General features: G+C 44.3%; 1 protein-coding gene across 3 annotated transcripts in view; it reads right to left on the reverse strand.

Moving 5' to 3' along the window:
* Positions 1-2,146: 2,146 nt before the first annotated feature.
* Positions 2,147-23,957, reverse strand: part of USP7 (ubiquitin specific peptidase 7) — a 68,654-nt gene continuing 46,843 nt past the window's right edge. For all 3 annotated transcript variants that reach the window (XM_064295570.1, XM_023557385.2, XM_023557384.2), the window contains 25 exons: positions 23,033-23,163; positions 22,258-22,312; positions 21,197-21,277; positions 21,011-21,101; positions 19,801-19,883; positions 17,677-17,786; positions 15,709-15,865; positions 14,221-14,365; positions 13,441-13,571; positions 12,429-12,563; positions 11,780-11,881; positions 11,476-11,581; positions 10,547-10,639; positions 10,388-10,455; positions 10,020-10,120; positions 8,794-8,947; positions 8,126-8,193; positions 7,524-7,632; positions 7,351-7,428; positions 5,514-5,614; positions 4,484-4,583; positions 3,895-4,014; positions 3,670-3,741; positions 3,433-3,523; positions 2,147-2,766 (listed from right to left, as the gene is read on the reverse strand). In XM_064295570.1, coding sequence (XP_064151640.1) covers positions 2,660-2,766; positions 3,433-3,523; positions 3,670-3,741; positions 3,895-4,014; positions 4,484-4,583; positions 5,514-5,614; positions 7,351-7,428; positions 7,524-7,632; positions 8,126-8,193; positions 8,794-8,947; positions 10,020-10,120; positions 10,388-10,455; positions 10,547-10,639; positions 11,476-11,581; positions 11,780-11,881; positions 12,429-12,563; positions 13,441-13,571; positions 14,221-14,365; positions 15,709-15,865; positions 17,677-17,786; positions 19,801-19,883; positions 21,011-21,101; positions 21,197-21,277; positions 22,258-22,312; positions 23,033-23,163 — 2,589 coding nt within the window. In that variant the 3' untranslated portion in view covers positions 2,147-2,659. The remainder of the gene's footprint in view (positions 2,767-3,432; positions 3,524-3,669; positions 3,742-3,894; positions 4,015-4,483; positions 4,584-5,513; positions 5,615-7,350; positions 7,429-7,523; positions 7,633-8,125; positions 8,194-8,793; positions 8,948-10,019; positions 10,121-10,387; positions 10,456-10,546; positions 10,640-11,475; positions 11,582-11,779; positions 11,882-12,428; positions 12,564-13,440; positions 13,572-14,220; positions 14,366-15,708; positions 15,866-17,676; positions 17,787-19,800; positions 19,884-21,010; positions 21,102-21,196; positions 21,278-22,257; positions 22,313-23,032; positions 23,164-23,957) is intronic.

Here is a 23,957-nt window from a genome sequence, read left to right on the forward strand (position 1 = left end):
TGACGTCCTGTGCAAGGCAAGTCCTGCTAAGGCCTCACGTCAGGAGGTGGCATCTAGACCGGGCTTCAGCCTGTGCCCCTCAGAGCTCCAGGCCCAACGGCCACCCCAAGACGGGGGCTCCACACACCCGTCAAAAGTCCACGTCCCATGCTCCTCGGCATTTCATTACACACCGGAGCCGCACTTCCAGCGTGCAGTACACAGACAGACGATGTTTCTTTAAACATAATTACATATTTATTTAATATAAGAATATCCAGCAAACACAACGGGAGACACGTGCCTCTCCTTGTTGGCTGCGGTGGTCCTCAAGACAGTCGGCCCGAAGCTCGAGAGACGCCAAGGGCTTGTTTCAAAGGTGGCCCCCAACGCGGACTGGTGGGGAGTGTTTGGGAGGCGCCTGACTGCACTGTTAAAGGTGAAGACTTCGTAAGCCCGTACCCTTGGATGCTCTTTTCATTTTAAAACAATGCCGTGCCACACGGGACAGGCTACAGGCACTGCTGCCCCTTGTGAGCACCATACCACAGTTTCCATGGTTTCCAGGGGCCCACTGTGGAGGACTCAATCACATCAATGGATGGATACCAGTGGAGACAGAGGGAGGAGAGGCAGAAACATCTGTAGGGTTTCAAGCCTGCTGTTCGAAAGGCAGTTTTCTTCCTTTAATTGAAAAATTCTACCCATCTCCCCAAAATCAGTTTAATGAATCCAAACTCGAGACCGTAACTGGGAGTGAACGGAAAAGTAAATGCAGCACATGACATAGACATTACAGAAAGTTCTTTATAAAAACAGTTGTTTAATATCATAAGGGAGAGTAATAAGCTTCGTTACCTATGACTACAACCAACCTCTGGCCAAAAAAACCCACCAAAAAACCAACACCTGCACGTTCTTTCAAAGACCAACACACGGTGCATGAGCCTCGCTACCCTGCCACAACTTCTTTGCTGGAGGCTGGTTGGGGTGGCAGGGGAGGGCAGCCCCCTGGGAGAGGGCGCCCCTGCGACAGGCCATCTGCAGAAGGCAGCTCTCGGGCACGAAGGCACAAACAGGACGTGGTGAGCGAGGTGGGATACCAGCCGGGCGGACTGGACCAGAGACCAAGGGTCAGGGCACTGGACAGGAGACTCCATCCACTCTGGAATGCTGGTCCTCCCCCTGGACTATGCCCACGTCTGTAAATAATATCTCCAGTCATCTCAGCTGCACAAGGCTCCCTCCTGGAACACCTTTTATTTCTTAGCTCAAACGTACTAGTTGAAGGCAGAAACCCAAGATTACATATGAGCAATACTGAGATTGGGGGTGAAATACATCTTGGTCAAACCTTGTAATAAATGAAAAGGGGTCCCAAGCCTACTTCTCGGGAAGAGTAGAATCTTCCTCAACTTCCACGTCACTCACTGAATTATAATTTTTATAGAAAATTTTATTCAACATACAACATATTCCAGCAAAAAGGCAATATACAGGAAGAGGTGGTGTACACTGCAGCTACAAAACAAAACAAAAAAATACCAGAGAAGGATGGAAAAATCAGTGTGATCTGCAGATTCTATTTTACTGCACTCAAAACTAGACACGTGGCTGCATTAGCTCCCAAGGAAGAGGAAATGAGGCTGGGACGGAAATGAAAACGACACACGGTGAGGATCGACATCAGCGAGTCTCTGCAGACTCACCCAACAGAAAGAACCCTCCTCCAAGCGGTCAATCGTACATGTTCATTCATTAAATATACAATTTCATTTTTCCTTTTCTCCCCCTCCTCTTTATTATTTTTTTTTTTTTTTACAAAGTCAATAGCTTACTAACCACTACTGAGCATGCCCTCTTGCTAAAAGGCTCTCCTGTTTTGTTCTGTCTGTTCCATTTTAATGACAACCTATTTATAATCCTTTCACCTGCTTTCATGAACGCTGGAGATCAAGTCTGCCATGAGGCAGTGCAGTCTACCTTAATTGTACTGAACAATGTTTTCGGTTGCATAAAAGACCCCACGTGTCTGCCAGGCCTGGATTCAATGCGTCCCCTTTGCAGAAGGGCTGAGGCACAGAGGCCGATGGAGGCGAGACGAGGTTACTAAAGAGACCCCAGGCAGCTGGAGGTGAACCCGAGGAAGGGCCGACAATGCACACAATGAAGGAGAGATCGCTATTTATTAGGTTGTGAGTTTGTTTTGCCTTTACAGGTGCACAAAAGGTCACTGGAAGTATAATTGAAGGAAATTAAGTCAGATGGGCCTAAACATAAGACTCACCAGCTGCAGGGTTGGTGGACGGGACCCCCAAGGAAGCAGCCAGCCAGCTTATGCCAACTATAAACAGTCTAGAGACCTCTGGCCAGCGACCCATGTCCTACTAACCTCTTCTTCCCCCATTATGCTGACAGGTGCCTTGCATTGTGGTTACCATAAAATAACTCTCATTGGCATCCAAGCTTTATAAAAACACCTTCATTTTGCTCAAAAAGGGCAGTCAATAGATACAGAGAAGCCAAACTCAACAGCCTCGACAAAATAAAATTAACACCAGCAGCAAATCCTCTTGCTGAAGACTTCGGGTAGAGTGCACGTGTACCAAAGTTCTACGCTGTTAAAAAGGGGCGCACACCCATGCACGCTCCCTCGCCTTGGACACACTAGGTAAGGAAGTCAGTTATGGATTTTAATAGCCTTCTCAAGGTAAGTGTAGCGACTCCTCTTGGGGGCTTTGTTGAAGTGGTCAAGCCCTAGCCAAGGCCGAGGGTGAGACATGTTGCCTGGTGGGAGAGAAAAAGCAATTGAGACGGAGCACGCCCAGGGCCTGGGCAGCCGAAAGCACAGTTCACCCTGTTATGAAGCGCGAACTTCTAAGCCCCGTGCTCACCAGGGGCATTGAGGACCCCTGCCCTAAATGGGCATCTGAACAACTTGTCAGAAGTAGTATATCAGGTCTCCTGACAACCCACATGGAGCCACCAACACCTCGACCCTGAGTTTTAATTTTTTAAGTCCCCGTTTAGCCCGTGTTTAATACATGCCAAAAGAGCCCTGGTGGCACAGTGGTTAAGCGCTCGGCTGCTAACAGAACGGTCGATGGTTTGAACCCACCAGCAGTTCTGCAGGAAAAAGATTTGACAGTCTGTCCCCATAAAGATTACAGCCTGGAAAACCCTATAAGGCAGTTCTACCCTGTACTACAGGGTTGCTCTGAGTTGGAAATGACTCAAAGGGAATGGGTTTACTTTAATGCATGCTAAGTGCTATAATCCTTAAGAGAATTAAGAGATTATACGCTGCTACCTCAGAGAGGGGCAAACAAGCGCAGGCCACTGGACTGTGGCAGGAGAGGAGACTGGGACTGCACCCAGGGCTGTCCATCGGCCTCCCCACCGCTTAACTCCAGCCCACACCTAGGAAGCCGCATCCGGGGCGAGGGCTCTTACCGGGCTGAGGCTCAAAGTCTTTCAAGTTTACTTCATACTCATCTTCGTTTATGTACTGGTGTCGGCCCATCATTACAATTGCAAATTTAAACTAAAAAACAAAAAGTAGAACTCCTTCATTAATTCCGGATATGAGCAAAACCCATACCTCTGGCAAAACCCTGCCAGCCGCCTCATTAGTCAAGACTCGGCCGCGCTCCCACTTAAATCACACAGGAGCATCAGGGCCGCGCGCACCTTTTCAAATTCCTTCTCCTGGATGTCAAGCAGACTCTGGATCCGCTTCATCACTTCTCGGAAATGCTCGCCCTGCAAACGGAAAGGACGTGCGCTCACGCTCACGTGTCCTCACAGCCCACGTGGACGCCACGTCAACTACCCAGCAATGACAGTGACTCAAAAATGACGGAAGGCATCAGGTTTTGATGCAAGGTGCTCAGAGCTACTACAAAAACAACTTACCTGGTGTATCCTCAGCAAAAACGGGATTCCAAACGTTCCGAAAACCTCTTTGTGGAAATGTGCCACTGTGATCAGCATCTCGTTTTCCTTGTCTATGTCTACCTGGTCCAAAGGTATTTCCTGTGGACACATCATAAACCCACAGAAGTGAAGTGCAGTTAGTGTAGACCAAGCGGCCTGCTTCCACTCTGACATGCTACTTCAGGACTTCACGTCATATTCTTGCCCAAGTACCAGGCTTTGGTCTAGGTGGCACAAGGGAAGTTCAGAGCCAGAGTAGATGTCAATTTCCATAGGAGGAAACACTGAGTTTTAAGAGACCAAATGTATCATCTAGTTACTGTGGAAACAGCGGCAGCTCTGAACCCCACAGGGACCCACAGTTTCTGCCTAGACTCACTTGGTGGCCCAGGTTTAACATTAATTCCTTAGAATCTGAAAGAATAAAATGACACCTCAAGAATCATTTCAACTACTGGTAATTACAAACCAAAGTCACTTCTGCATGTTGTTTTGAGATTTAAACAAGAAGCCAGTGGGCCATGCCGCCCCTGAGAGTTCGGGAATTTTCTCAACAAAGAGCCGTTACCTCTATTCGAAACGTTCGACTCGTTGCAGGGGATAAACATTCTAATAGTTCATCTTCTTGATGCACACCAATAATTTTGTAGCTTACAATTTCTAGCAGCCTGAACAAAAAGAATAAAGTAAGAGAGAAAATAAACTATACATGTTCATCTGGGGCGGGGCGGGGGGGGGGGAGGGGACATGATTGCTTAATCACGCAAACTAACAGGTTTCTAGGAAGCAATCTGTCTATGGGACTACCAAGATTTGCTGCCATTTTTTTCTTTTTAAAGAGGATTTGAACCGTCAAGAGCAGGTATATTTGGGAAGGAGACAGATATTGGCTGGGTGACTGCGGAGAAAAACAGCAAACTCCTCAAGGTCCTGTGATTAAAGGAGACTCTGAAGAGGAACCTCCGTGTCTGAGCCAGGCTGGACTTAACCCAGCTTGGTCACAGAGCTGTCGGCTACAGTGAATCTCGCAGAGCTGTGTAAACTTTTCCCACATAAATTCAAAATAGGCAGGACTGCCATTTTTCTCACTTGCTGTTTAGAGAATGGATAAAGGTCTCATTCTTCGCTTAGTATTACCAAGACAATATTTTGGGAACCAAATAGCCAAGCTGACTGTGAGGCCAAAGGGTAAAGGGTAAGAATAGTGCTGAATTCTCTGGGGTAAAAACTGTCCAAGGCCTGGGAGAAAACGCTGGCTGAACAGGTCAGTCGGGACCCATTCCTCAACTACAATCAGGAGTCACAGTTTCTGGTTTCAGGTGATGGCTCACTTTGAGCCACATCTGCCCTCAGCTTGCCTTTTTCACCTGGATCTCATCACACCTTTTTAGTACAGCTAGTTAATATCGGGAGTCAGGGAAGGAAGGAAGAAGAAAATGGCTTCTAATTCTAAAGTATTTGTAAACTTCTGTAAAAGACTGACTGAAAAGTGAGTCTGGGAATCACCTTGTGGGCCCTGTCAGTGTTTAATTTCCACTAATGCTATTTTGGGCCATGCAGCCCTCCAGCCGCCTGCCTCTTTTTCAGGAAATACTTGCCTAAGTTTCCCTGATGCTTTCTCCCCGAGCTCTACAGCCTTTTTACATTCTTCTAGCAGGTCCCGGACACAGCCGTGCTTGTCTGGATATAGTGTTATTTCCTGAGTAACGACAGAATGAAGTCAGCACTTTTAGAGGAAACAGAAAAGGTCTCTGCTACCACACACCATCTTTGCTCCAGGAGAGAACACTGGCGCAACGGTTGTTCTCAACGGCCTCTGGCTGGCCTACCACATTCTCATCAACACTCCCATGGACTTGTGGCCTCTTTTTTAAAAAAACAGTATTTTACTGTTTAAGGAGAAAGTTTCACAGCAAATTAGATTCCCATATAACAGTTTCTACACAAATTATTCAGTGATATTGGTTACATCTGTCACATTTGTGTCATTACTCTCATTCATTCCATTCTGGTTGGTCCGTTTTCAGTACTCCAGTTTCCCTGCCCTCTTGCTTTCTCATTTTTACTTTGGAGAAATTTTTGACCATTTGGTCTCATACAGATGATTTTTTAAAGGAGCTCATTACTCGCAGGTGATATTCTTTATTTTACGAATCAATCAGTTATTTCGCTAAAAGGTGGCCTCAAGGAATAATTTTGGTTTAAAGTTTAAGTATCTCAGGGCAATAGTCTTAGGGAGTCCTCTAGTCTTAACTGGTTCAGTAAGTCTGGGCTTTTTAAGAATTTGATGTTCTGTTTCACATTTTTCTTCCATTCTATAAGAATTCATCTCTTGTGGCCCCGATCAGAATGGTCAGTAGTGGTAGGTGGGCACCATCTAGTTCTTCTGGTCTCAGGGTAGATGAGGCTGTGGTTTGTGCAGGCTATTTGTCCTGCAGACTAATTTCTTCTCTGAATCTTTGGTTTTCTTCTTTCTCTTTTATTCCAGACAAGTAGAGACTAATAGCTGTATGGCCCCTGGCTTTTGAGTTCACACATGGTGGGACAATGGGGCCCAAAAGGGGTACAAACCAGGGCTGAAGGGAATTTGAAGACTGCCATCTTGAGGCACAAAGCTTGTATTTACAGAACAGCTTTTCAGGAACGATCCCCCCGAAAGGTCACCTAAAAACCTTCCCGGCTTTCAGCACAATGAGCAAGGGAGACAAAGCTCATCCAGGTAAAGGACCAGAGGTGTGCTCTGTCATGCCGCCCTTATTAACTCCACACAGAGGAAGGTATCTGTGGCGCGTGTCTCCTCTGCTCCCTCCATCCTGGTAGAGCTAGGAAGGTTAATGACTTGGGATCCATATAGGTAAAGACTAGCTGGAACAATCGCCTAACTAGATGAAGTGTTTTTTTTTTTTTTTTTGCCCAAAAAATACAACTGAGAGGAAGGAAGGGGCTTAGCAGCACAGATTTAAAAGAAAAAGTATGGCTGGACATGACTCCTGTCGGGAGCAAACATGAGACAGTAACTTCAGAAACAAGGGGCAGTGAGTCCATGACAGTACACGTCTGATGAGCTCCTTTCAGGTTCGGTACTGGTGTTTGAGAATGATGCTGCCCTGGGCCAAGCGGCCACGTACCAACCTCAAGACCTCCTCGTCAGCCAGAAACGGTCACTGGAGGATTCTGGTGGCTCGACCCTGTTATTCACCTCATAGGCCACGGAGAGCAGGCAGGAAGACAGGGCTAACCACCAGAGCCACAGTCAAGTCTTCTAGCTCTGGGCCCGGGGCACTAACACACACTTTCCCCTAGCATACTTTTCTCTTACTGTTTTCATTCCCAAGGTCTGGGGATGGAGGAGGCAGAAACAGTAAGCAAGTGCCAATTAAAAACGAAAAGTGCCAATAAAAAAAACTTTTTTCTGAGCTATTAAAAGGGACTTACCTCTTCCCTAAATTGGCTGTTTAACCATATACATTTAAAACTTCGCCTGTTTTCGAAGTCTGTGATTTTCATTTTCAGCTATTGAGAAAAGAGAGAGTCACTTTAGACAAGCTTCTACCAACAGCCCGAGCCATGTCTTTATTCCCCACGGTGACATTAATTTGGACTCATACCTGCTGATAGTAAAGTTTCTTAGGTTGTCTAGGCTTGAAGAATTGTAGAAGATCTCTTAAAGTACCTTCATAATTATGTCTAAGAGGATTACCTGGGCCATCCCTATAACTACACAAGAAAACAGCATATAAATAAACGACCTGTTCATTTGCCTAAAACAAATATCCGTGAGTAAGCATCAAAGCAAACCACTGCCTTCTTGGGCGTGCACCTGACGTTTGGATCTGGTGTGGGGTTTAACTATGATACGCCTATTTCCCGAGACCTAAGTCCCTCTGTGGTCCCACTGTAGCACTTCTCTGGCCTGGCGACAGAGCACCCTGAATCTGGACAGGGGCTGACCCAGCAGGACTCATGGGAGACATGGGAATGAGGTATACACTGTAAGTCTGGTTTTAGACGAGGCTGTCAATTATTTTGAGATTTTGCAGTAGTGTGGTCATTTTGTGAGTGGTGACAATTCTATATCTGAAACTAAGCAAGAAATGGTATGTCAGGTGAAGTGGCTAGCTACATATTAAAATCAGTTCTGAGATGTTTTAATGAACCATTGTGATATGCAGTAAAGGTCAGATGACAAGTGTCCGTGGACACCGCTTACCCTTGAGACTTGAAAAACTGGAGCAACATGGGGTCTGTGTTAAGCCTCTGTGCAACTGTCTTTGCCACCTGGGAAGAGGACATGAACCAGAAGACAAAAAAAGGTTCATATTTTCCAGAAAGAAAAAAAGTGAAATTCGCAGATAAGCTTAACATATCACTAGTTACTTGGTCACATTATTAGAGAAACGTGGTACAAACAGTGTGAATTTAAATTCCCTAGAATTTCACTACGTAACAGGAAGAAACCAAACTCCTTAGTGTATCACCATGGGAGCACATGGCTGATAAAGGAGCTTTTAAAAGGCTTTTCACTTTAATGTAAGGCCTACGGATTTTGTTTTTTGATTTTTTTTTAACAGTAGTTTGTAAAAAAGAAACACTTGGTATCTAGTAACTGCAGCAAAGGAGCTATTAAAACCATCGCCTCTTAGACCACATTCTGCCAGGGGCAGAAAAGACCATGTGCGACGAAAACTCCAGTGGACAGAAGGGGGCCGGGTAAGAACAGCTCTTGTTCCCACGGAAGTATTCGTACTGATCCACTTCTCCTGAGAATGTCCCCCAACAACGGGAAAACCCGTAAGACAGCTTCTTTGGCAAGTATTTTAAAAACGAAATTGGGCTTTCTGGTGTGGAATCTGAAGGGAAAAAGGATTTATCAAATACCTGAAAATAATTCATTCTATTGGATAACGTAACAACAAATCCAGGATCATTAGGGATTGTTTTATCACAGAAAATGACATCGACACGGTGGTAGAGGTCTCTGAAATATTCCTTTGCGGTGGGTAATTCACTGTTATCGTTTTCGGGGTCATCCCTGGAAACAAGACAGTTTGCAGGTTGAGTGAAAAGTCCATGCTAGTCCAACAGGAAGTCAGGCTCCCACTTGGCTCTAGCCCAGCTGTCTTTAAGCAGGGCACAGTAAAGGCAGCTGTGTGCACAGGTCTGCTCTGGGCCAGGCACTGTGCTCACGCTTTACATCCTTGATCTCTCGACAAAAACACACATAAGCCCCAAGATAACACCACCCCCAACCTGTTTGTACAGTCTCAGGGTGAGGTGCCTTGCCCACATGGGGCAGGCACGTGGCAAGGCCCACTCTCTCAACCAGAACTTGGCAAACTATGGCTTCTGTGCCAAACAGCAGGGCTGAGAAGTTGCTAAGCCTGAAATATTTACTAGCTGGCCCTTTAAGAAAAAGCCTGCCGACCTCTGCTCTTGACCTGTGACCTCAGAACCCTGTCCCCAGAAAGCCAAGTGCAATACCAAGCCGTTTTCAGACTCTCAGCGCGCCTGACACCATCCTCCTGTTTTACATGTCCACACACGCTGCCTTCGAGTTGATTCTGACTCGTAACAACCCCACAGGACAGGGTAGAACTGCCCCATAGGGTTTCCAAGGTTGTAATCTTTACGGAAGCAGACTGCCACATCTTTATCCCGTGGAGCTTCTGGTGGGTTCAAACCAACCTTTTGGTTAGTAGTCAAGTGCTTAACCACTGTGCCACCAGGGTGCCTTGTTTTACATGTAGACAGATTTAAATAAGTTACCTAAGTACCTACCTAAATAAATCACCACATTCTAAGGAACTACATACATTTTAAAGGTAGGAAAACAATTTTGCTACTTCATAAAGACTTTCCCCATTTCATTACCAGTGATCACATTTGCTACAGATATTTTTAGAAAATACGAGCATTAAACGACAAACATGTTCATTGTCGCTAAGTACGAAACCCAGAGGATGCCAACTCCTGTTAACGTTTTGAGATACTTCAAACAAAACGTGGGTCAAAGTCTAGAAACAATTTGTTTCCTGGTTCTAGGACTCACAGGGGAAAAAAAAATTGATACTAGTACTAAGCACGATGCTTCAAAAAATACGTACTTCTGAAACACTATGATGTCACCATCCATTAGTTCATCAAGGGCTTTGTCAAGAGACACGTCATAGTCCTGGATTCTCTCTGTTAAATTCGGTTTAACTTCCTATTACAAGATAGGAAATCATTACAACGCAAGGTTTGCCTAACGTTGAATATAGGTCATAAAGTACATTAATATCCATTTCCATACACATACAGTATTTTCTCGACACCCAACTCTTCCCACTTGAAATGTTAATGGAAAATCTAAAAGTGTGGTCCTCAGCATCACCTGAGACCACAGTAAGAATTCAGGGCTAGCAAAAACAAAAGCACTTCCCCACACTACTAAGAACATACTGACTATGGAGAAATAATCCACCATGCAAACCTCATAGAGGATAAGACTAGTATCCTGGAGAAATCCTGCTCTGTCACACATAACTGGGAGCAAGTCACCTAGAATAAAAAAGATGAAAAAAATCCATAGCTGTAATACACCAGAACTGGATCTAAATCGACTCAGAAGATGCATGCGGCAAGGACTTACGTATTTTACAGGATATTGGTGTGTAGATATGCCCGCAGTAATTCAAGCTTCGTGTTTTGGGATCATACATCTTCAGAAATAACATCACATCATCTACGAGGTTAATGAACAGGTTTTGTTAGGATTTTTACACTCATTACAATGTTAAAGAAATTAACAGTAAGCTTGGTAACTCAGTGAGCCTGAAATGCCAGTTGAAGGCATCTAAGAAGTTAACTACATCAGGTGAGGTTGGTCCTTTGACTGCAGAATAGCTTCCAAACATCAAAACCACTGAAATGCTACATTCACTCACCATCAGCAAATAGGGTGGTGAGTGTGGTAAACTTAGGAACCCTGGTTCCAACACCTGGCACTAAGTATGGCTAGCCCAGTGTTACCAGGGGGTTGATATTAACAGTTGTGTGGCTGTGGCAGAGAAGTGGCCACCTGCAGCAATAAAAATCAGTAACTCCACAGCAAGGGTCAGCAAACTCCGACCCGCCTGTGCTGCAAGTGAAGCCATACTGGCACACAGACAGCTCTTTCACTTACACCTTGTCTACGGCAGATTCCACGTGAGAGAAGCAGAAGCTTCTGGCAGGGGCAGGGTGGTCCATAAAGCCTAAAATATTTACTGCCTGCCCTTGACAGAAAATGGAAGCTGGCATCTGTTTTACACCATCTGTTGACTATTCAGAAGACCCAAGTGATTAGCAAAACATGGGCGCCGAGATTAAGGATGTTCCATGACACGCCAACTCCCTTACGCCCCCAGGAGACGCCATCGGCCTTGACTTCACTGAGAAGCCGTAACACTGCGAGGATCTGTTGAGCACGTCTGGAATTAATCAACATGGTTTTCCTGCGAGGGAAAAACTCCTATGTGTTTAGTCTAGGACCCCAACTCTCTTGCTCTAAAAGCAGCTGGGCATTTCATGGGCACTTACGATCTTTATCAAACTTGGGTAACGTTGCCCCACTAGCAGCCAGCTCAGGATCAACTGTTTCCAGGAATATTGTCCAAGGGTTTTCATTATCGCTGAGTTCAATCATCTATTTGCAAAAGAGACACTACTTTCAGAAGATACGAATCCCTCGTGGTGACAGAGCAAAAATCACACTTGAGAACTGGAGAAAACCTCCAACTCTTACTTAACCAGACCCAAAGGGAAACAGGTTGCAATAACTGCAGAGGACAAAAAGCTGCCCACAGAGTTCCAGATGAGATACGCCAGTATGCGAAATACTTACTGTTTTATTACCATCAGCTTCATTATCTAACATTGCCGGTCGTTTTGTTCCATTACTCCTTGCTTGCATGGGCCATAATCGAATTTGATCTTGTGGAAATCCCTGAAAAAGTTAACAAAAAATAAAGTACAACAAATCCAGCTCACATTTTAATCCCATATCAATGAATGATTCTGTGATTATAAGAAAAAAAATCATAATTTTAACCCTCCTCTTGGATTGGACAACGGTGCCCCACCCTTCAAGATCACTAGAATTTCAGGATTGTGCCCATCTCACCCACTGTCGTCCACCAAAAAAAAAAAGAAAAAAAAAAAAAAAAAAAAAAACAGGTGAAGGAAAAGATTAGCATTCACATTCAACTTTCTTCTTTGCAGATTTTGCTGAAAAATTACATCAAAAAGACAGAAATGTGTTTCTGAAATCCCTGAGTTTCTCTGTACCCAACCTCAGAGCTCAGGATTTTTCTTCTACTCAGAACTCAAGTCAGGAAATATCACCATGTTATCTGCCTTGTTTTAGGGCAGGGCCAGGACACAGTGCCTACCCAAAAAGGTAACACAGCATCCTGTCTTTTCTAGCTTGGAAAAATGAAGGTGGAACTTGGGAGCCAAAGTAAGAGCAGGCCAGCAGCACGGCCAGGACTCACCATGGTCTGGGAGAGGTTCTGAACAAACTCGGCGAGCGAGGAGTTTTTCAACACTTTGAACACAGTGTATTTTACTTTTTCTTCATCGTACATGTCATTTCCTTGGTGGCCACAAAACTGGTCCTCGGCGACTATCTGGAAATACGCATGAAAGCACAGAACAGAGCTTACAGTTGCCATGAAAAATAAAACGAGACCCCCGCTGGTCAAGACTAGGCTTAAACGGTAACATGCTAAAAGCACTTCTGTTTTAAAGCAACTTCTTCAGAAGACCAGAAGGGAGAAAAGTCTCAAAATGACCAAGAACTAAATCAGACATTTATTTATGCAAGACAAAACCTACGTTTCAGATTTTAGTCTCAGCAGTCCCTCACCCTTAACTCATCCACAAGCAGATATAACTAGACAGCCAGCTGTGTGGGGATCTTCGAATAGGACACAGCCAGGATGCACAAGGAACCTCTTTTCCAGATACTCAACTGGTTGACACAAATACCTCTCCATGTTTCCCAAAAGCCTCTGAAAACGAACCTGCTCTCGTGGAGACCGACCACCTTCCTTCTGTCTGTGTCCTGCCCCCCGCCACCTCCTCCACCTCCTGCCCCACCTGGGACCAGCCCCTCCGGTTCTGCCCTTCCCACACCTCATGCTCAGCCGCCACCCATGCGTCTTGTAAACACGCTAACCCACGATTTTTATCACTGCTCTGCCTGGTGGGCTAAGTTACTTCTCACATCTAAGCCCTTACTCCTGAACTGGACTGAAATTTCAAACTCAGGAAACTGGCCTTCGCAGTCGCTCAATATGTACCTGCCAGGCTGACCGAAGGGGCCAGGTGTTAAAAACACCAACTGCTGCCCAGAGCAGCTCAGACGCAATCACCCTGAGCTGTTAACGGTTACTCCTGGGCAGGGGTCGCGTTTACCCCCGTGCTTGAAACTGCTTCTCCCTCAGCAGCCAAGCACCCTGCACCACCCCCCAAGCTGAGGTCCCCAGAAGGCTGGTGGCTGACCTGCACTTGCATGTAGAGATGGGCTTCCTGCCGCTCCTTCCGCTTCTGCGCCTCGATCCTTTTCTCTTCCTGCAGTCGCTCCACCAGCTGCTGAGGAATATCGTGGTCTGTGACAGCTTGTAAAACTTCACCTGCAGAGACAAATGCGGCTTCTCTCACCTTTCTGCAGATTCCACCTTCCTCTTCTTCCCCCGCTGCCATCTAGTCGATTCCGGCTCATAGCAACCCCGCGTGACAGAGCAGAACTGCCACGTGACTTCTACGGCTGTTATCCTCAGGGAAGCAGACTGCCACACCTTTCCCTCGTGGAATGGCTAGTTGGTTTGAACGACTGACCTCTGGTTAGCAGCCAAGTGCTTTAACCACTGCACCACCAGGGCTTCTTTCGTCTCCTTAAAACCAAAACCAAACCCGCTGTTGTCAAGTCAATTCCAACTCACAGCGAGTCCATGGGAGAGAGGAGAACTGCCCCTTGGGTTTCCAAGGAGTGGCTGGTGGATTCAAACTGTCACCCTTTTGGTTTTAACCACTGCGCCACCAGGGCCCCTCTCCTCTCTTTAGAAGGCCCTCACTCTACGTCGTCACTAACAATCTATCAAAGGGAAATGACGTGGTATCAGGGGTCCACATCAAAATCCACGGCCAACGCAGCTTGCCCGGGGAGGATCTTGTGAGTAAGGGGGACAGGGTGTGGCATAAAGTCACGAGGCAGCTGAGGGGTTCAGGTGACAACTGTGCAAGCGCACCACGGGCACACATGCGAGAACCAGGTGTACTCACTCAGCTTTGATTCCCTGATATAAACTAACATGTAGGCGTTAGTGCAGTGTCGGACAGACAGGTCATCGTCATGGCCCCCGTAATTGTGTTCGATGGCTTCTTCTTTAGTGCACCTTGATACCACATCGTCATCAAATTTACACCACTGCAAAGAAAAGCAGCAAGACGTCAGCAGAGATGAGGCACCATGACAAGCGTCCAGCACAAAGTGAGGGCGTGCAGGGCATGGACCGGGGCGGCCCCAAGCATCCCTCTGACAGAACTACTCAGTTCTGTGGCCTTCCCCATCTAACATTCTCTGCCAAGTGCTGGCATTCACCTGCTGGTAGTTCTTGTAATCAGCTCAACTCAGCTGTTTACCAACTCTTTATGGAGTTAAGAAAGCCATTTAGAGTACACCTAACTCAGCTAGTAAAGCTGAAATTTTATGACGGGGTTATAAAATTAAATGGGACGTTTTATCCTATGCCATGACATTTGAGGGCAACAAGTAAAGGGTCTGATGGGGGGTAAAAAAAAAAAAAAAAGCCACTATAGCTTGTCCGTAACAAGTTCTTTGCAATCTTTTCATGTTGCATCAAGCCATTTTCAAAGGTAACAGACTCCAGTTACAGGTGCTCTCCGTTGTGTTTAACAGTGCTGTCGGGGTCCCTCCATCGAAGTCCCTCAACATTGGCCAGGCGGGGCTTAACCCCTGCTCTGTCACATACTGGCCCTATGGTCTTGGACGGAGATCCTGAGACCCTTGTCTGCCAAATGGGCATCACAACCCCGACAGGCCTACACTTCCAAGGGCCACAGTGAAGATCAGATGAGGAGATCCATGAGAGAGCGGGAACTATGGGGCATCACCCAGAGCATTACCAGGCAGCACGCATGGAATAATTATTTGGTTTCTATACATAAGCTGAAAATATGTGCTTCCTGTTAGATGACAGGGACTCACTGGCAAGGGGCCTGGTTTTTGGTTTGGTATGAGATATAAAGGAGTCCCTGGGTCCTTAATGGTTAAGGTTAAGCACCTGACTACTAACTGAAAGGTCGATGGTTGGAGTCCACCCAGAGGCGCCTCAGAAGGAAAACCTGGCAATCTACTTCCAACGAATCAGCCACTGAACACCCTATGGAGCCCAGTTCCACTCTGACACACAGAGGGTTGCCCTGAGTTGGAATCGACTCAAACAGCAACTGGTTTATTAGACATAAAAGAATTCTGTAAGGCCTGTTGTTTGTTACAAATAGGGAGATGGATACATGAAGTATGCATCACTCATTTATTTTTCACCTTTAAAGTATTACCAACTAATAGGACAGGAGAGCAGCACACATTATAGCAGCCAGAGAACATATAGCTAAACCAGAGGCCACGGAAGACTCCTGATCTAGCAAGCCCACCAAGCAGGAACAGGAAAAGACTGAGGTTTGGCTTCAGTATCCGAAACATCCCACCACCTCACATTCAACCCCGCCCCCTGGCCCTGCACTTACTTTGCCGTCCCCTTTGGGGTTCAGATAAACCACGTAATGTCCGCCATGGTTATCACCACTGTGAACCAGGACTGCATGAAGAATATAATTGGCAGGGTCCTTAGGATCCGTTTTTTGCAAAAATTCATCCAGTGGTAACTGCTCGGGGAACTCAAACCTATGAAAAAACATTTTTAGAGAAATGCTGCTTCCATTTCCACGTAAAACACTTTACTGCTGGGCTTTATTTACTGTCAACAGGCCTCCTAACTGGCTCATCTTTCTTGGGAAAAGGAAATACGAATTTAACTTGGAAGGCCCTCTCGACTACTTCCGAGGTAACCCCTACGCATTAGGACAAGTTAACTCTTCATATATCACTACAAAATCTGAAGCTAGATTGATGATAAAAATGCCTATAAAGCACTGTGATATCCAACAGCTTTAAATTCAAGGACGTTACACAAGTCGGTCTTGTAATAAACGCACACTGAGTTTTCTAGAATGTGAACAATTCTGAATGTATTAATGAATGATTCTGAAGGCCCAGGAGTTAGACCACTAAGAAGATACTGCAGTTGAAGAAACATGGAAAAATCAAAGTTGGAAAGGGAAAACGTGTGAAGAATCATCACCGCCTGATGGTTTCTAAGGACTTGGTTTTAAGTCATTTACTTCATAAAAGTATGGCTTACATGGTCAAATTTAATCATCTGGGGTTGCCAACTTAAAAATGCCTTCAGAGGCCAGGAAAGAAAGTGAGGCAGGGCAGGTGGGTCAAGGCAGAAAGGCACACCTAAAGGGGCAGCCACCACGCCGATTTCCTGAAATGCCAGAAATCTGCATTTTTACGGTGCAATCTTGTGATCTTTAAAATGTGGGCAACTAATTCCAACAAAAATAAAAATAAGCCAAGAATGCAACAGAACACACTGGCAGGTTGGAACTGACCCATGGGCTGCCCACCAGAGGGCCTGGTCAAGGCAGTTATGCTTCCACAGTAAGGGATGAGAAAGGGGGAACAAAGATCCAGCTGCTGGTGGATCATCTGATTTGGCTGAACTCTCCCTCAGATGTGAAGGGTGGCTGACCAACCTCTGTCCTATTGGTGCATAAACTAATTAGGATAAAAATTCTGTACTGAAAACCAGATAAAGTAGCACGGAGTATCACTCTTGTATCTGGTATTTTAAGCAGGGCTTCAAACCAGTTCAAACCCCTATCGTGAATCTGCACACCCACTCTCCAGACATACTGAATCAGAATCTACAGTTTAACAAGATCCCCAGGTGATTCTTATGTATAATAAATTTTGAGAACCACTGCTCTACTAGTGGTTCTCTGAACTGGTCCCTAACCAGCAGCATTAGCATCGCCTGGGAACTTGTTAGACATGCAGATTCTCAGCAGGGGTTGGAACTGGACCGAACTGGTTCAAGCCCTGACTTTAAAGTCTGGAAAACACCGCCTGAAGTGGGGGGTGGGGGGGACGGGACACGGGACACAACGACGACACAAACACCCACCACTTCAGCATTCTTAAAGATTCTAGCACATTCTACAAGTCAACAGCAACTGAGAAGTTATAAAATACTGCAGAATCTTACTTCAACAAATACACTAATACCAAATTCAACATCTGAGGTAACATCTACATTCCGGCCAAGAACGAATTTATTAGAAAACCTGGTGAGTGCAAAACTTGTGAAGCAGAAAGAAGTGTATCCTCATGGACTTTCATCTGCTACAGCACAGAGGGGATCTGGGCAAAGTATCCTTGAAAGGAGACACAATGAGAAAGCAGCAGCCTCCCAAATCTCTTCAGTGAAACCACCCCTTTAAAGTTACGGTTCTTGGGACACCTGGACAGAAGCGAAAGCTAAGTAAACCAGAGATCAGACTGAAACATAAAGACTTTTAGTACTGAGAGTGACCCCCTAAATCAGGATTACGGTTAAATCTTAACTTTCACATGTTGCTATAGATTACCTATCATTGATCTTGATATTTTGGTCCGTCTGAGGGTCATACATAAATCTCATCAGTTGTAGATGTAACACTGGTGGCAATGTTAGGAATTTCACACCTTTCTCTGCTTCCTGAACATTGAAAAAGAAACGCAAATTTAGTTCACCTCTACTTGTTCTTGAAGCAATGAGAGCAATAGCTTTTCAGCAAGTTTGGAACATGTGTGGGGACTTCCAGCGGGGATCCAGGTAGCCACCTAGGTGCCTTTAGAATGTCTGTTTAGGTCTGCAGCACGTGCCTCTGCTGTTTAAAATAAAGCTGCAACACCGCATATGGGAGTTTCCTGTCTTTGGATTGTGTTCTTTCTCGATGTCCAAAACCAGGAACAGTTAGGTAAACTGAGAGTTAGTCATTTGCTGCAGTATCATACAGATGGTAAGCATTATGAAAAATATGGCGAAACACGGAAAAATCACTAAATGGAAAAGCAGAAAACTGTGACTACAATTACATAAAATGAGGGATGCTATTGAACACCTGAACAGAACAAGAACAAATGGGCAGTTAAGGGCCGGAGGATCCAAAGGGCAGTTTCCGTCCCCAGGGGCTCTGCTGTGATGATTCGGTAAGTGTCACGTGTTCCGGGGCACACGCTCAGTGCTTACTGTTCAATTCTGCCTTCCCACATGTTCGGATTTAGGTACAGCAAAGCCCTCTGACCTACCAACACACCTTACTGCTACTGCCGGCTTCTGTGCTACAGCACCCCTAACCCTACCAAGCCATCCCCTAAACAAGGCCACTCTGGAGGGACTCAAGTCACTGTCCTCTCACCCCTCTAACCTAGTTCTGCCCTTCCTCTGCCAACTCTCTTTTCTTCTGAAGCCAGCCCTTGGTAACCTCAGCCACCACCAGGCCACTGGGGGCCCTTGTCACACATTTCGTGAACGGCTGTATTTCTAAACTTTCCTTCTTCAGCCATAAACCCGCACCTGCAGCCATGTGCGGGGAATGTGCACCTAGATGACAGGCAGCTGTGCCAAGGCACACCTGTGTGGCAATGTGCTTCACTGTACATTAGTGCTTTTGAGAAGCTAGGGTGTCTCTGCAAAGATGAAAACAAAAACTCAGGAACCTACTCCACAGAAAGGAATGCCATGTTTTAAATACAACTTGAAAGATAAAAGTATTCCATTTCTTCACCACCGCCCACAGTGATGATGATTTAAAATACACAGTGTTTACCCCGACCCCAAAATACTCAGGGTGGGTAAAGGCAATTCTGTGAGTTGACTGAAATGTTTCTGAAGCACATCAGGTTGACTTTGTTCTGATTACTGTTTGTGAAACGACTTTCTGATCTACCATTTGGTATCCTGAATGGTCTGTCCAGGCCTGAGAACACCCAATCTGTGCCCGTTGCCAAACAGATACGTTGGCACTGTGATTCACAAACTGGCAGGCTTGTAAGCACAGGACAGGCTGAGAATTTCAACCAGCTATTTTATTTGAAGACTGAGTCAAGGTTATGAGCTTGCAACGCAGATCCTGGATCGTTGGATCCACAAGGACACTGTGGCTCCAAAAAGGCTGGCCTGGCCAGCAGCCAGGAACCTGAACCACAATCTGTGTCCTGCCTGTGCTGTCTGACGTGGGCTGGCCGCATGCTCACAATGCTTGCTGCCCTGCCAGAAGCCCAAAGCCTTGTTGGGGCCACGCAGGAACAAGCAGGCCACCAAGTACTTGTGGAGTGCACAGAGAATGCACTTCTCATTCTAGAAATCCATTGCCACAAGAATGAAGTACAAGTGAAAGAAATTCTATTTTTGATGCTGAAAGAAATCTCCAGCACTGACATCAGGAGGTGAGGAGCAGTGGATGAACAAGAAAACACCTCACAACTCTGACAGACCCTCAAATGTGCAGGGTGGCAGCTCTACCTCTGAGGAGCAAGCAACACTCCAACATCCTGATGGCTGCTCCCTTCCCTCCACTTTTGCAAACAATACAATCGGCTCCCTAATATACAGCGTCCAGAAACATATGAAACAGGACTACTGAATGTTTAATTCACTGTTAGACAAAATATTTAGAAATAAAAGGGAAATGCTAAAACGGGATACAGGCACAAAATTTCCAAGTTACCTGCAAGCCATGCTCCCCGGCATCGTATTTATTGTCACCGTCTAGTTGTTCTACTGCCACATAATCCACAAATGATTCGAAGACTAAACAGAGACAGAGAAAAGTCAACCAAAGTGATTACTGAACCTTAGATAACCTAGTTATTCCAGGTATTATTATTTATATATATATATATACACACACACACACACACACACATATGTAAAAGTAATAGAGAAGAAAAAGTAAATAAAGCCGTGAACAGCATCCCCTGAAGACTGTAGCTCAATGTGCCATTACCACTGTCACTAACCCAGCAACAGGAGCAAATAAATGCTAAGGACATGGGCATGTTTCTTAAGGACATTACAAATGGTAACGTGGAGGGAAAGATTCAGAGTTTTAAAAACTTTTAACTGTTAAGTGCAAATTTTGACGAAAGCACTTATTTTAAGGCTACAATTATTTCACTGTGTGGAAATGGCCCAAGGATAAACAGACCAATGGAACAAGAGTCCAGAAACAGACCCACACAAATATGAGTGCTGACTGATGGCAAAGGTACACTGCAGAGCTACAGCCATATGGGGTAGAAGGCGGGGAGCAATCAAGATGACCTGCCACACACACAAACTGCTTCAGGTAGAGTGTAGATAAATAGGATAGACAAAACAATAAATGGTCTAGAAGATAACAGAACATCCATGACTTTTAGGATAGGCAAAAATCTCTTAGGACACAAAATGCAAAGACGGATGCACTGGATTTCACTAAGAAACTGTTTAACCAACAGCAACATTGAGAGTGAAAACGCAGGCTAACACTGGGCAAAGATCTCAGCATCCAACACAGAGCTGCTATCCAGAGTATGTCATGATGGAGTGACAGGAACTAGATTTATTGCTCTTTGCAACACAGATAAATCTCAAAGATAAAATGCTGAGTGAAGGAAGACGTGATTCCATTTAAGCACACATTTAAAACATGTAAACTTAAGGTGCTAGAAACAATGCTTTCCTCTGAGGGAGAGGTGGTGGCTGAGAAAGGACAAGGCAGGACTTCTGTGTGCCAATCAATGCTCTATTTCTTGATCTGCATAGGGTTTACAAGCATGTGTCTTTTTGGGCACTTTTCTGCATCATGGTATATTTCAACAAAAGCACTTGTTTAAGTGAAACATTAAACCAAAGCAGAAATTATCAAAATCTGGTATCATGTACACGAAACTTACTGTTTTTCTTTCCTTTTATACTCAGCTGGATATCATAATAATCCTCTCTTCTATCAGACCGATAGTCTACTTCTTTACATTGGATGTAGGACTACAAGGAAAATAAGGTGGCTTAAATACTGGTATTAAAAAATTAGCATTTCAAAGTATTTTAAAAATTGTTCTTTAAAATTGGTCATCACATACCACCATCTTGCCTCTGAATAATTTAGGTATGGTGCCTTCTACACACGTGCCTTTCATCTTATTTTCCACATTATCAAGCAACTGAAAAGAGAAGGTTCTGGCTTAAAAAAAAAATGTATGTTTAACTAATACACAGTAACTTGAAAACAGTGTATTTAGAAACTTGACAAGGAAATTTCAGTGGCCAAAGAAATTCTAGACTATAAATATTATGACCCTTGGCATGCAATTACCTAAAAACATACAAAATCTTCTTCCTCGGTTGGGTATTTATTTAAAAAAAAAAAATCTACATGCAACAGTTGAGATTAAGCCCTTTATACAGCCTCTGGAATGAATTAGTAATCTGTAGTGCCTTTAGAAGCATTTTATATATTCATTTTACCTCTGTGGAAAATCATGTAAATTGATCACTAAACTTAACTCGTAATGGTCCACACCAAGAGATTAATGAGGTTGAGCCTGTCAACAGGATTGACTGGTTTGTCCATGGATATTTAATCAACTGGATTCAACCCAGCTAGTGCTGCAAAAAAGAAAACACACCTTGCCCAGCCAATCACCTTGAACAGCCATTTCATGTTGTGTGTGTGTGTCTTCCTGACAGGACAAGGATCACACATTTTGAAGAACGAGAGGTCGGCCTCAATTACAATGCTAAGGAGGTCACTGGAGGCTGGAGTATTAACAGAAGTCATTACTCTAAACTGATTTAGGACAATCAAGGCCACCGCCTATGTCAATCCATTTTATCTCTGATTCGTAACTCATGTGTAATACCAGTTGGGCATGTTAAATGTCTGCTCCTATTTAAACTCAAGCCTCCCTTAACACTTCAACCAATTATTCCTTTTTTCATTTTATTCAATTGTTCATTCTTTCTGGGTTTAAACTAAATAGATGCTTCTATGTCTTTCTAGCTTAGTTTTTGTCCTAAATAAAGATGGGTGTGTTTCAACTACAGTGACATGAAGGAAGTCTGAGGTTTTACTCGGTACCAGCTTCTGACACTGCTTCGAATATTAAATGTCAGAACTATACAATCATTGCTTGGAACTTACCACTCGACAGAGCTCTTGAACATCATGCTGCATGAAGCTGTCTAAAGTCTCCCACCTTTGAAAGAAAATGAGCACCTACGTTTAAACTCCCAAATTTCAAATGAGAGTAAATTAAAAAGTAACTCAGGTTAAAAAAACTAAACTGTAAATAATAATCAATTAATATTCTTAAGTTCTTTTTTCATGAAATTTTTTGGGGGGGTTAATTCAAGGAAAAAGGAGCCCTGGTGGCACAATGTTTAAAGCACTCAGCTGCCAACCGACCAGTTAGATCCCACCAGCCACTCTACTGGAGAAAGATGTGGCAGTCTGTTTCTGTAAAGATTACAGCCTTGGAAACCCGACAGGACAGTTCTACTGTGTCCTATAGGGTCACTACATACTGCAATCGACTCAGTGGCAATGGGTTTCAGGTTTATAATTCAAGGATAAACTGAATTTATCAGTGGACACCAAAATGTCCACAACTTTTATATCCTGTTTTGAAAACCGTGGTGCTAGGGGAGGTGGTAGCTGCAGGTGAATGTACACACATTTGAATGCTATATGTGCTCTTTTCTTGAAAACTTTTAAAGTGGCAAATAATTTCTGAAACAAAATTCTAAAAGAAAGTTTCTGTTTCCAAAGAGGTGAAACAAAATTACGATGGTAAAAACACTGTGACATAATTAAATGGCCAAGCCTCCCTGCATGAAATGCCTACACCCTATCATCTCCACTTATTCGTCCTTAAATGAAAGCAGCAGAATGGGAAAGGCCAATTTCTAATACATACCCGAATGACTTTGTTAGCTTTTTTGTTCCTACAGGTTTATCACTGTGCTGTAATTCATAGAACACTCTTTGTAATGCTAAAGGGACGCTTTTAGATGAATCATCGCCCTCTGTTGGCATCATGTACACAGCCTGAAAGAATTTAGTTAGAAATAAGAATTTAATTCTATGTGAAACTATCATTTCTAGTATCACAATGGCTTAAAGGTGATTGCTAGGGCTTTTAACTACCCCCAAATATGTCAGGAATATTTTCTTTAACTCATGTTACGTTCTTAAAGGCAATTAGGAAAACGCAAGAAATTAAAAAGAACTTTTAAAAAATTACCTATAGCTTTATTACCCACAGAGCCCTGGTGGCACACTGGTTAACAGCCTGACTGCTAACCAAAAGGCTTGGCAGTTCGAATCCACCAGTCGCTCCTTGGAAACCCTACAGGGCAGCTCTACTCTGTCCTACAGGGTTGTTATGAGTAGGAATCGACTTAACGGCAACAGGTACCACCCACAGACAACCACTCTTATTTCATACTACTTAGAGCAACATCTTTAAGCTTACCGTTACTTGCAAACAAAAGATGTGATGAAAACTTAAATGCTACTGAAATTGTCCATATCCAGCTATCCCCATTATCAGCTGTAGGATGTGATCCCATTGCAGAAATTAACGCTTTTTTTAGAAGGATACTGCACATCTAATATGAAAAGCCAACGAACAAGCCAATAGTTCCTCCATACTAACAGCAACACGTTTCTGCTCCGTGCTGTTCATATGAAATTCTTAAAATGCGAATGACGTCCTACATTAAGCTCAAGGTATGACTGTTATTTTTATTAACATTCTTAAGTCATATGTATAAGTGATTAGACACTGCAGCTAGTAATTTTTCAATTAGTTGACTTTTCAAATGTTGCCATTAATACCT

The sequence above is a fragment of the Loxodonta africana genome, chromosome 12 (genome assembly GCF_030014295.1).
Source record: "Loxodonta africana isolate mLoxAfr1 chromosome 12, mLoxAfr1.hap2, whole genome shotgun sequence".
Taxonomy (NCBI): domain Eukaryota; kingdom Metazoa; phylum Chordata; class Mammalia; order Proboscidea; family Elephantidae; genus Loxodonta; species Loxodonta africana.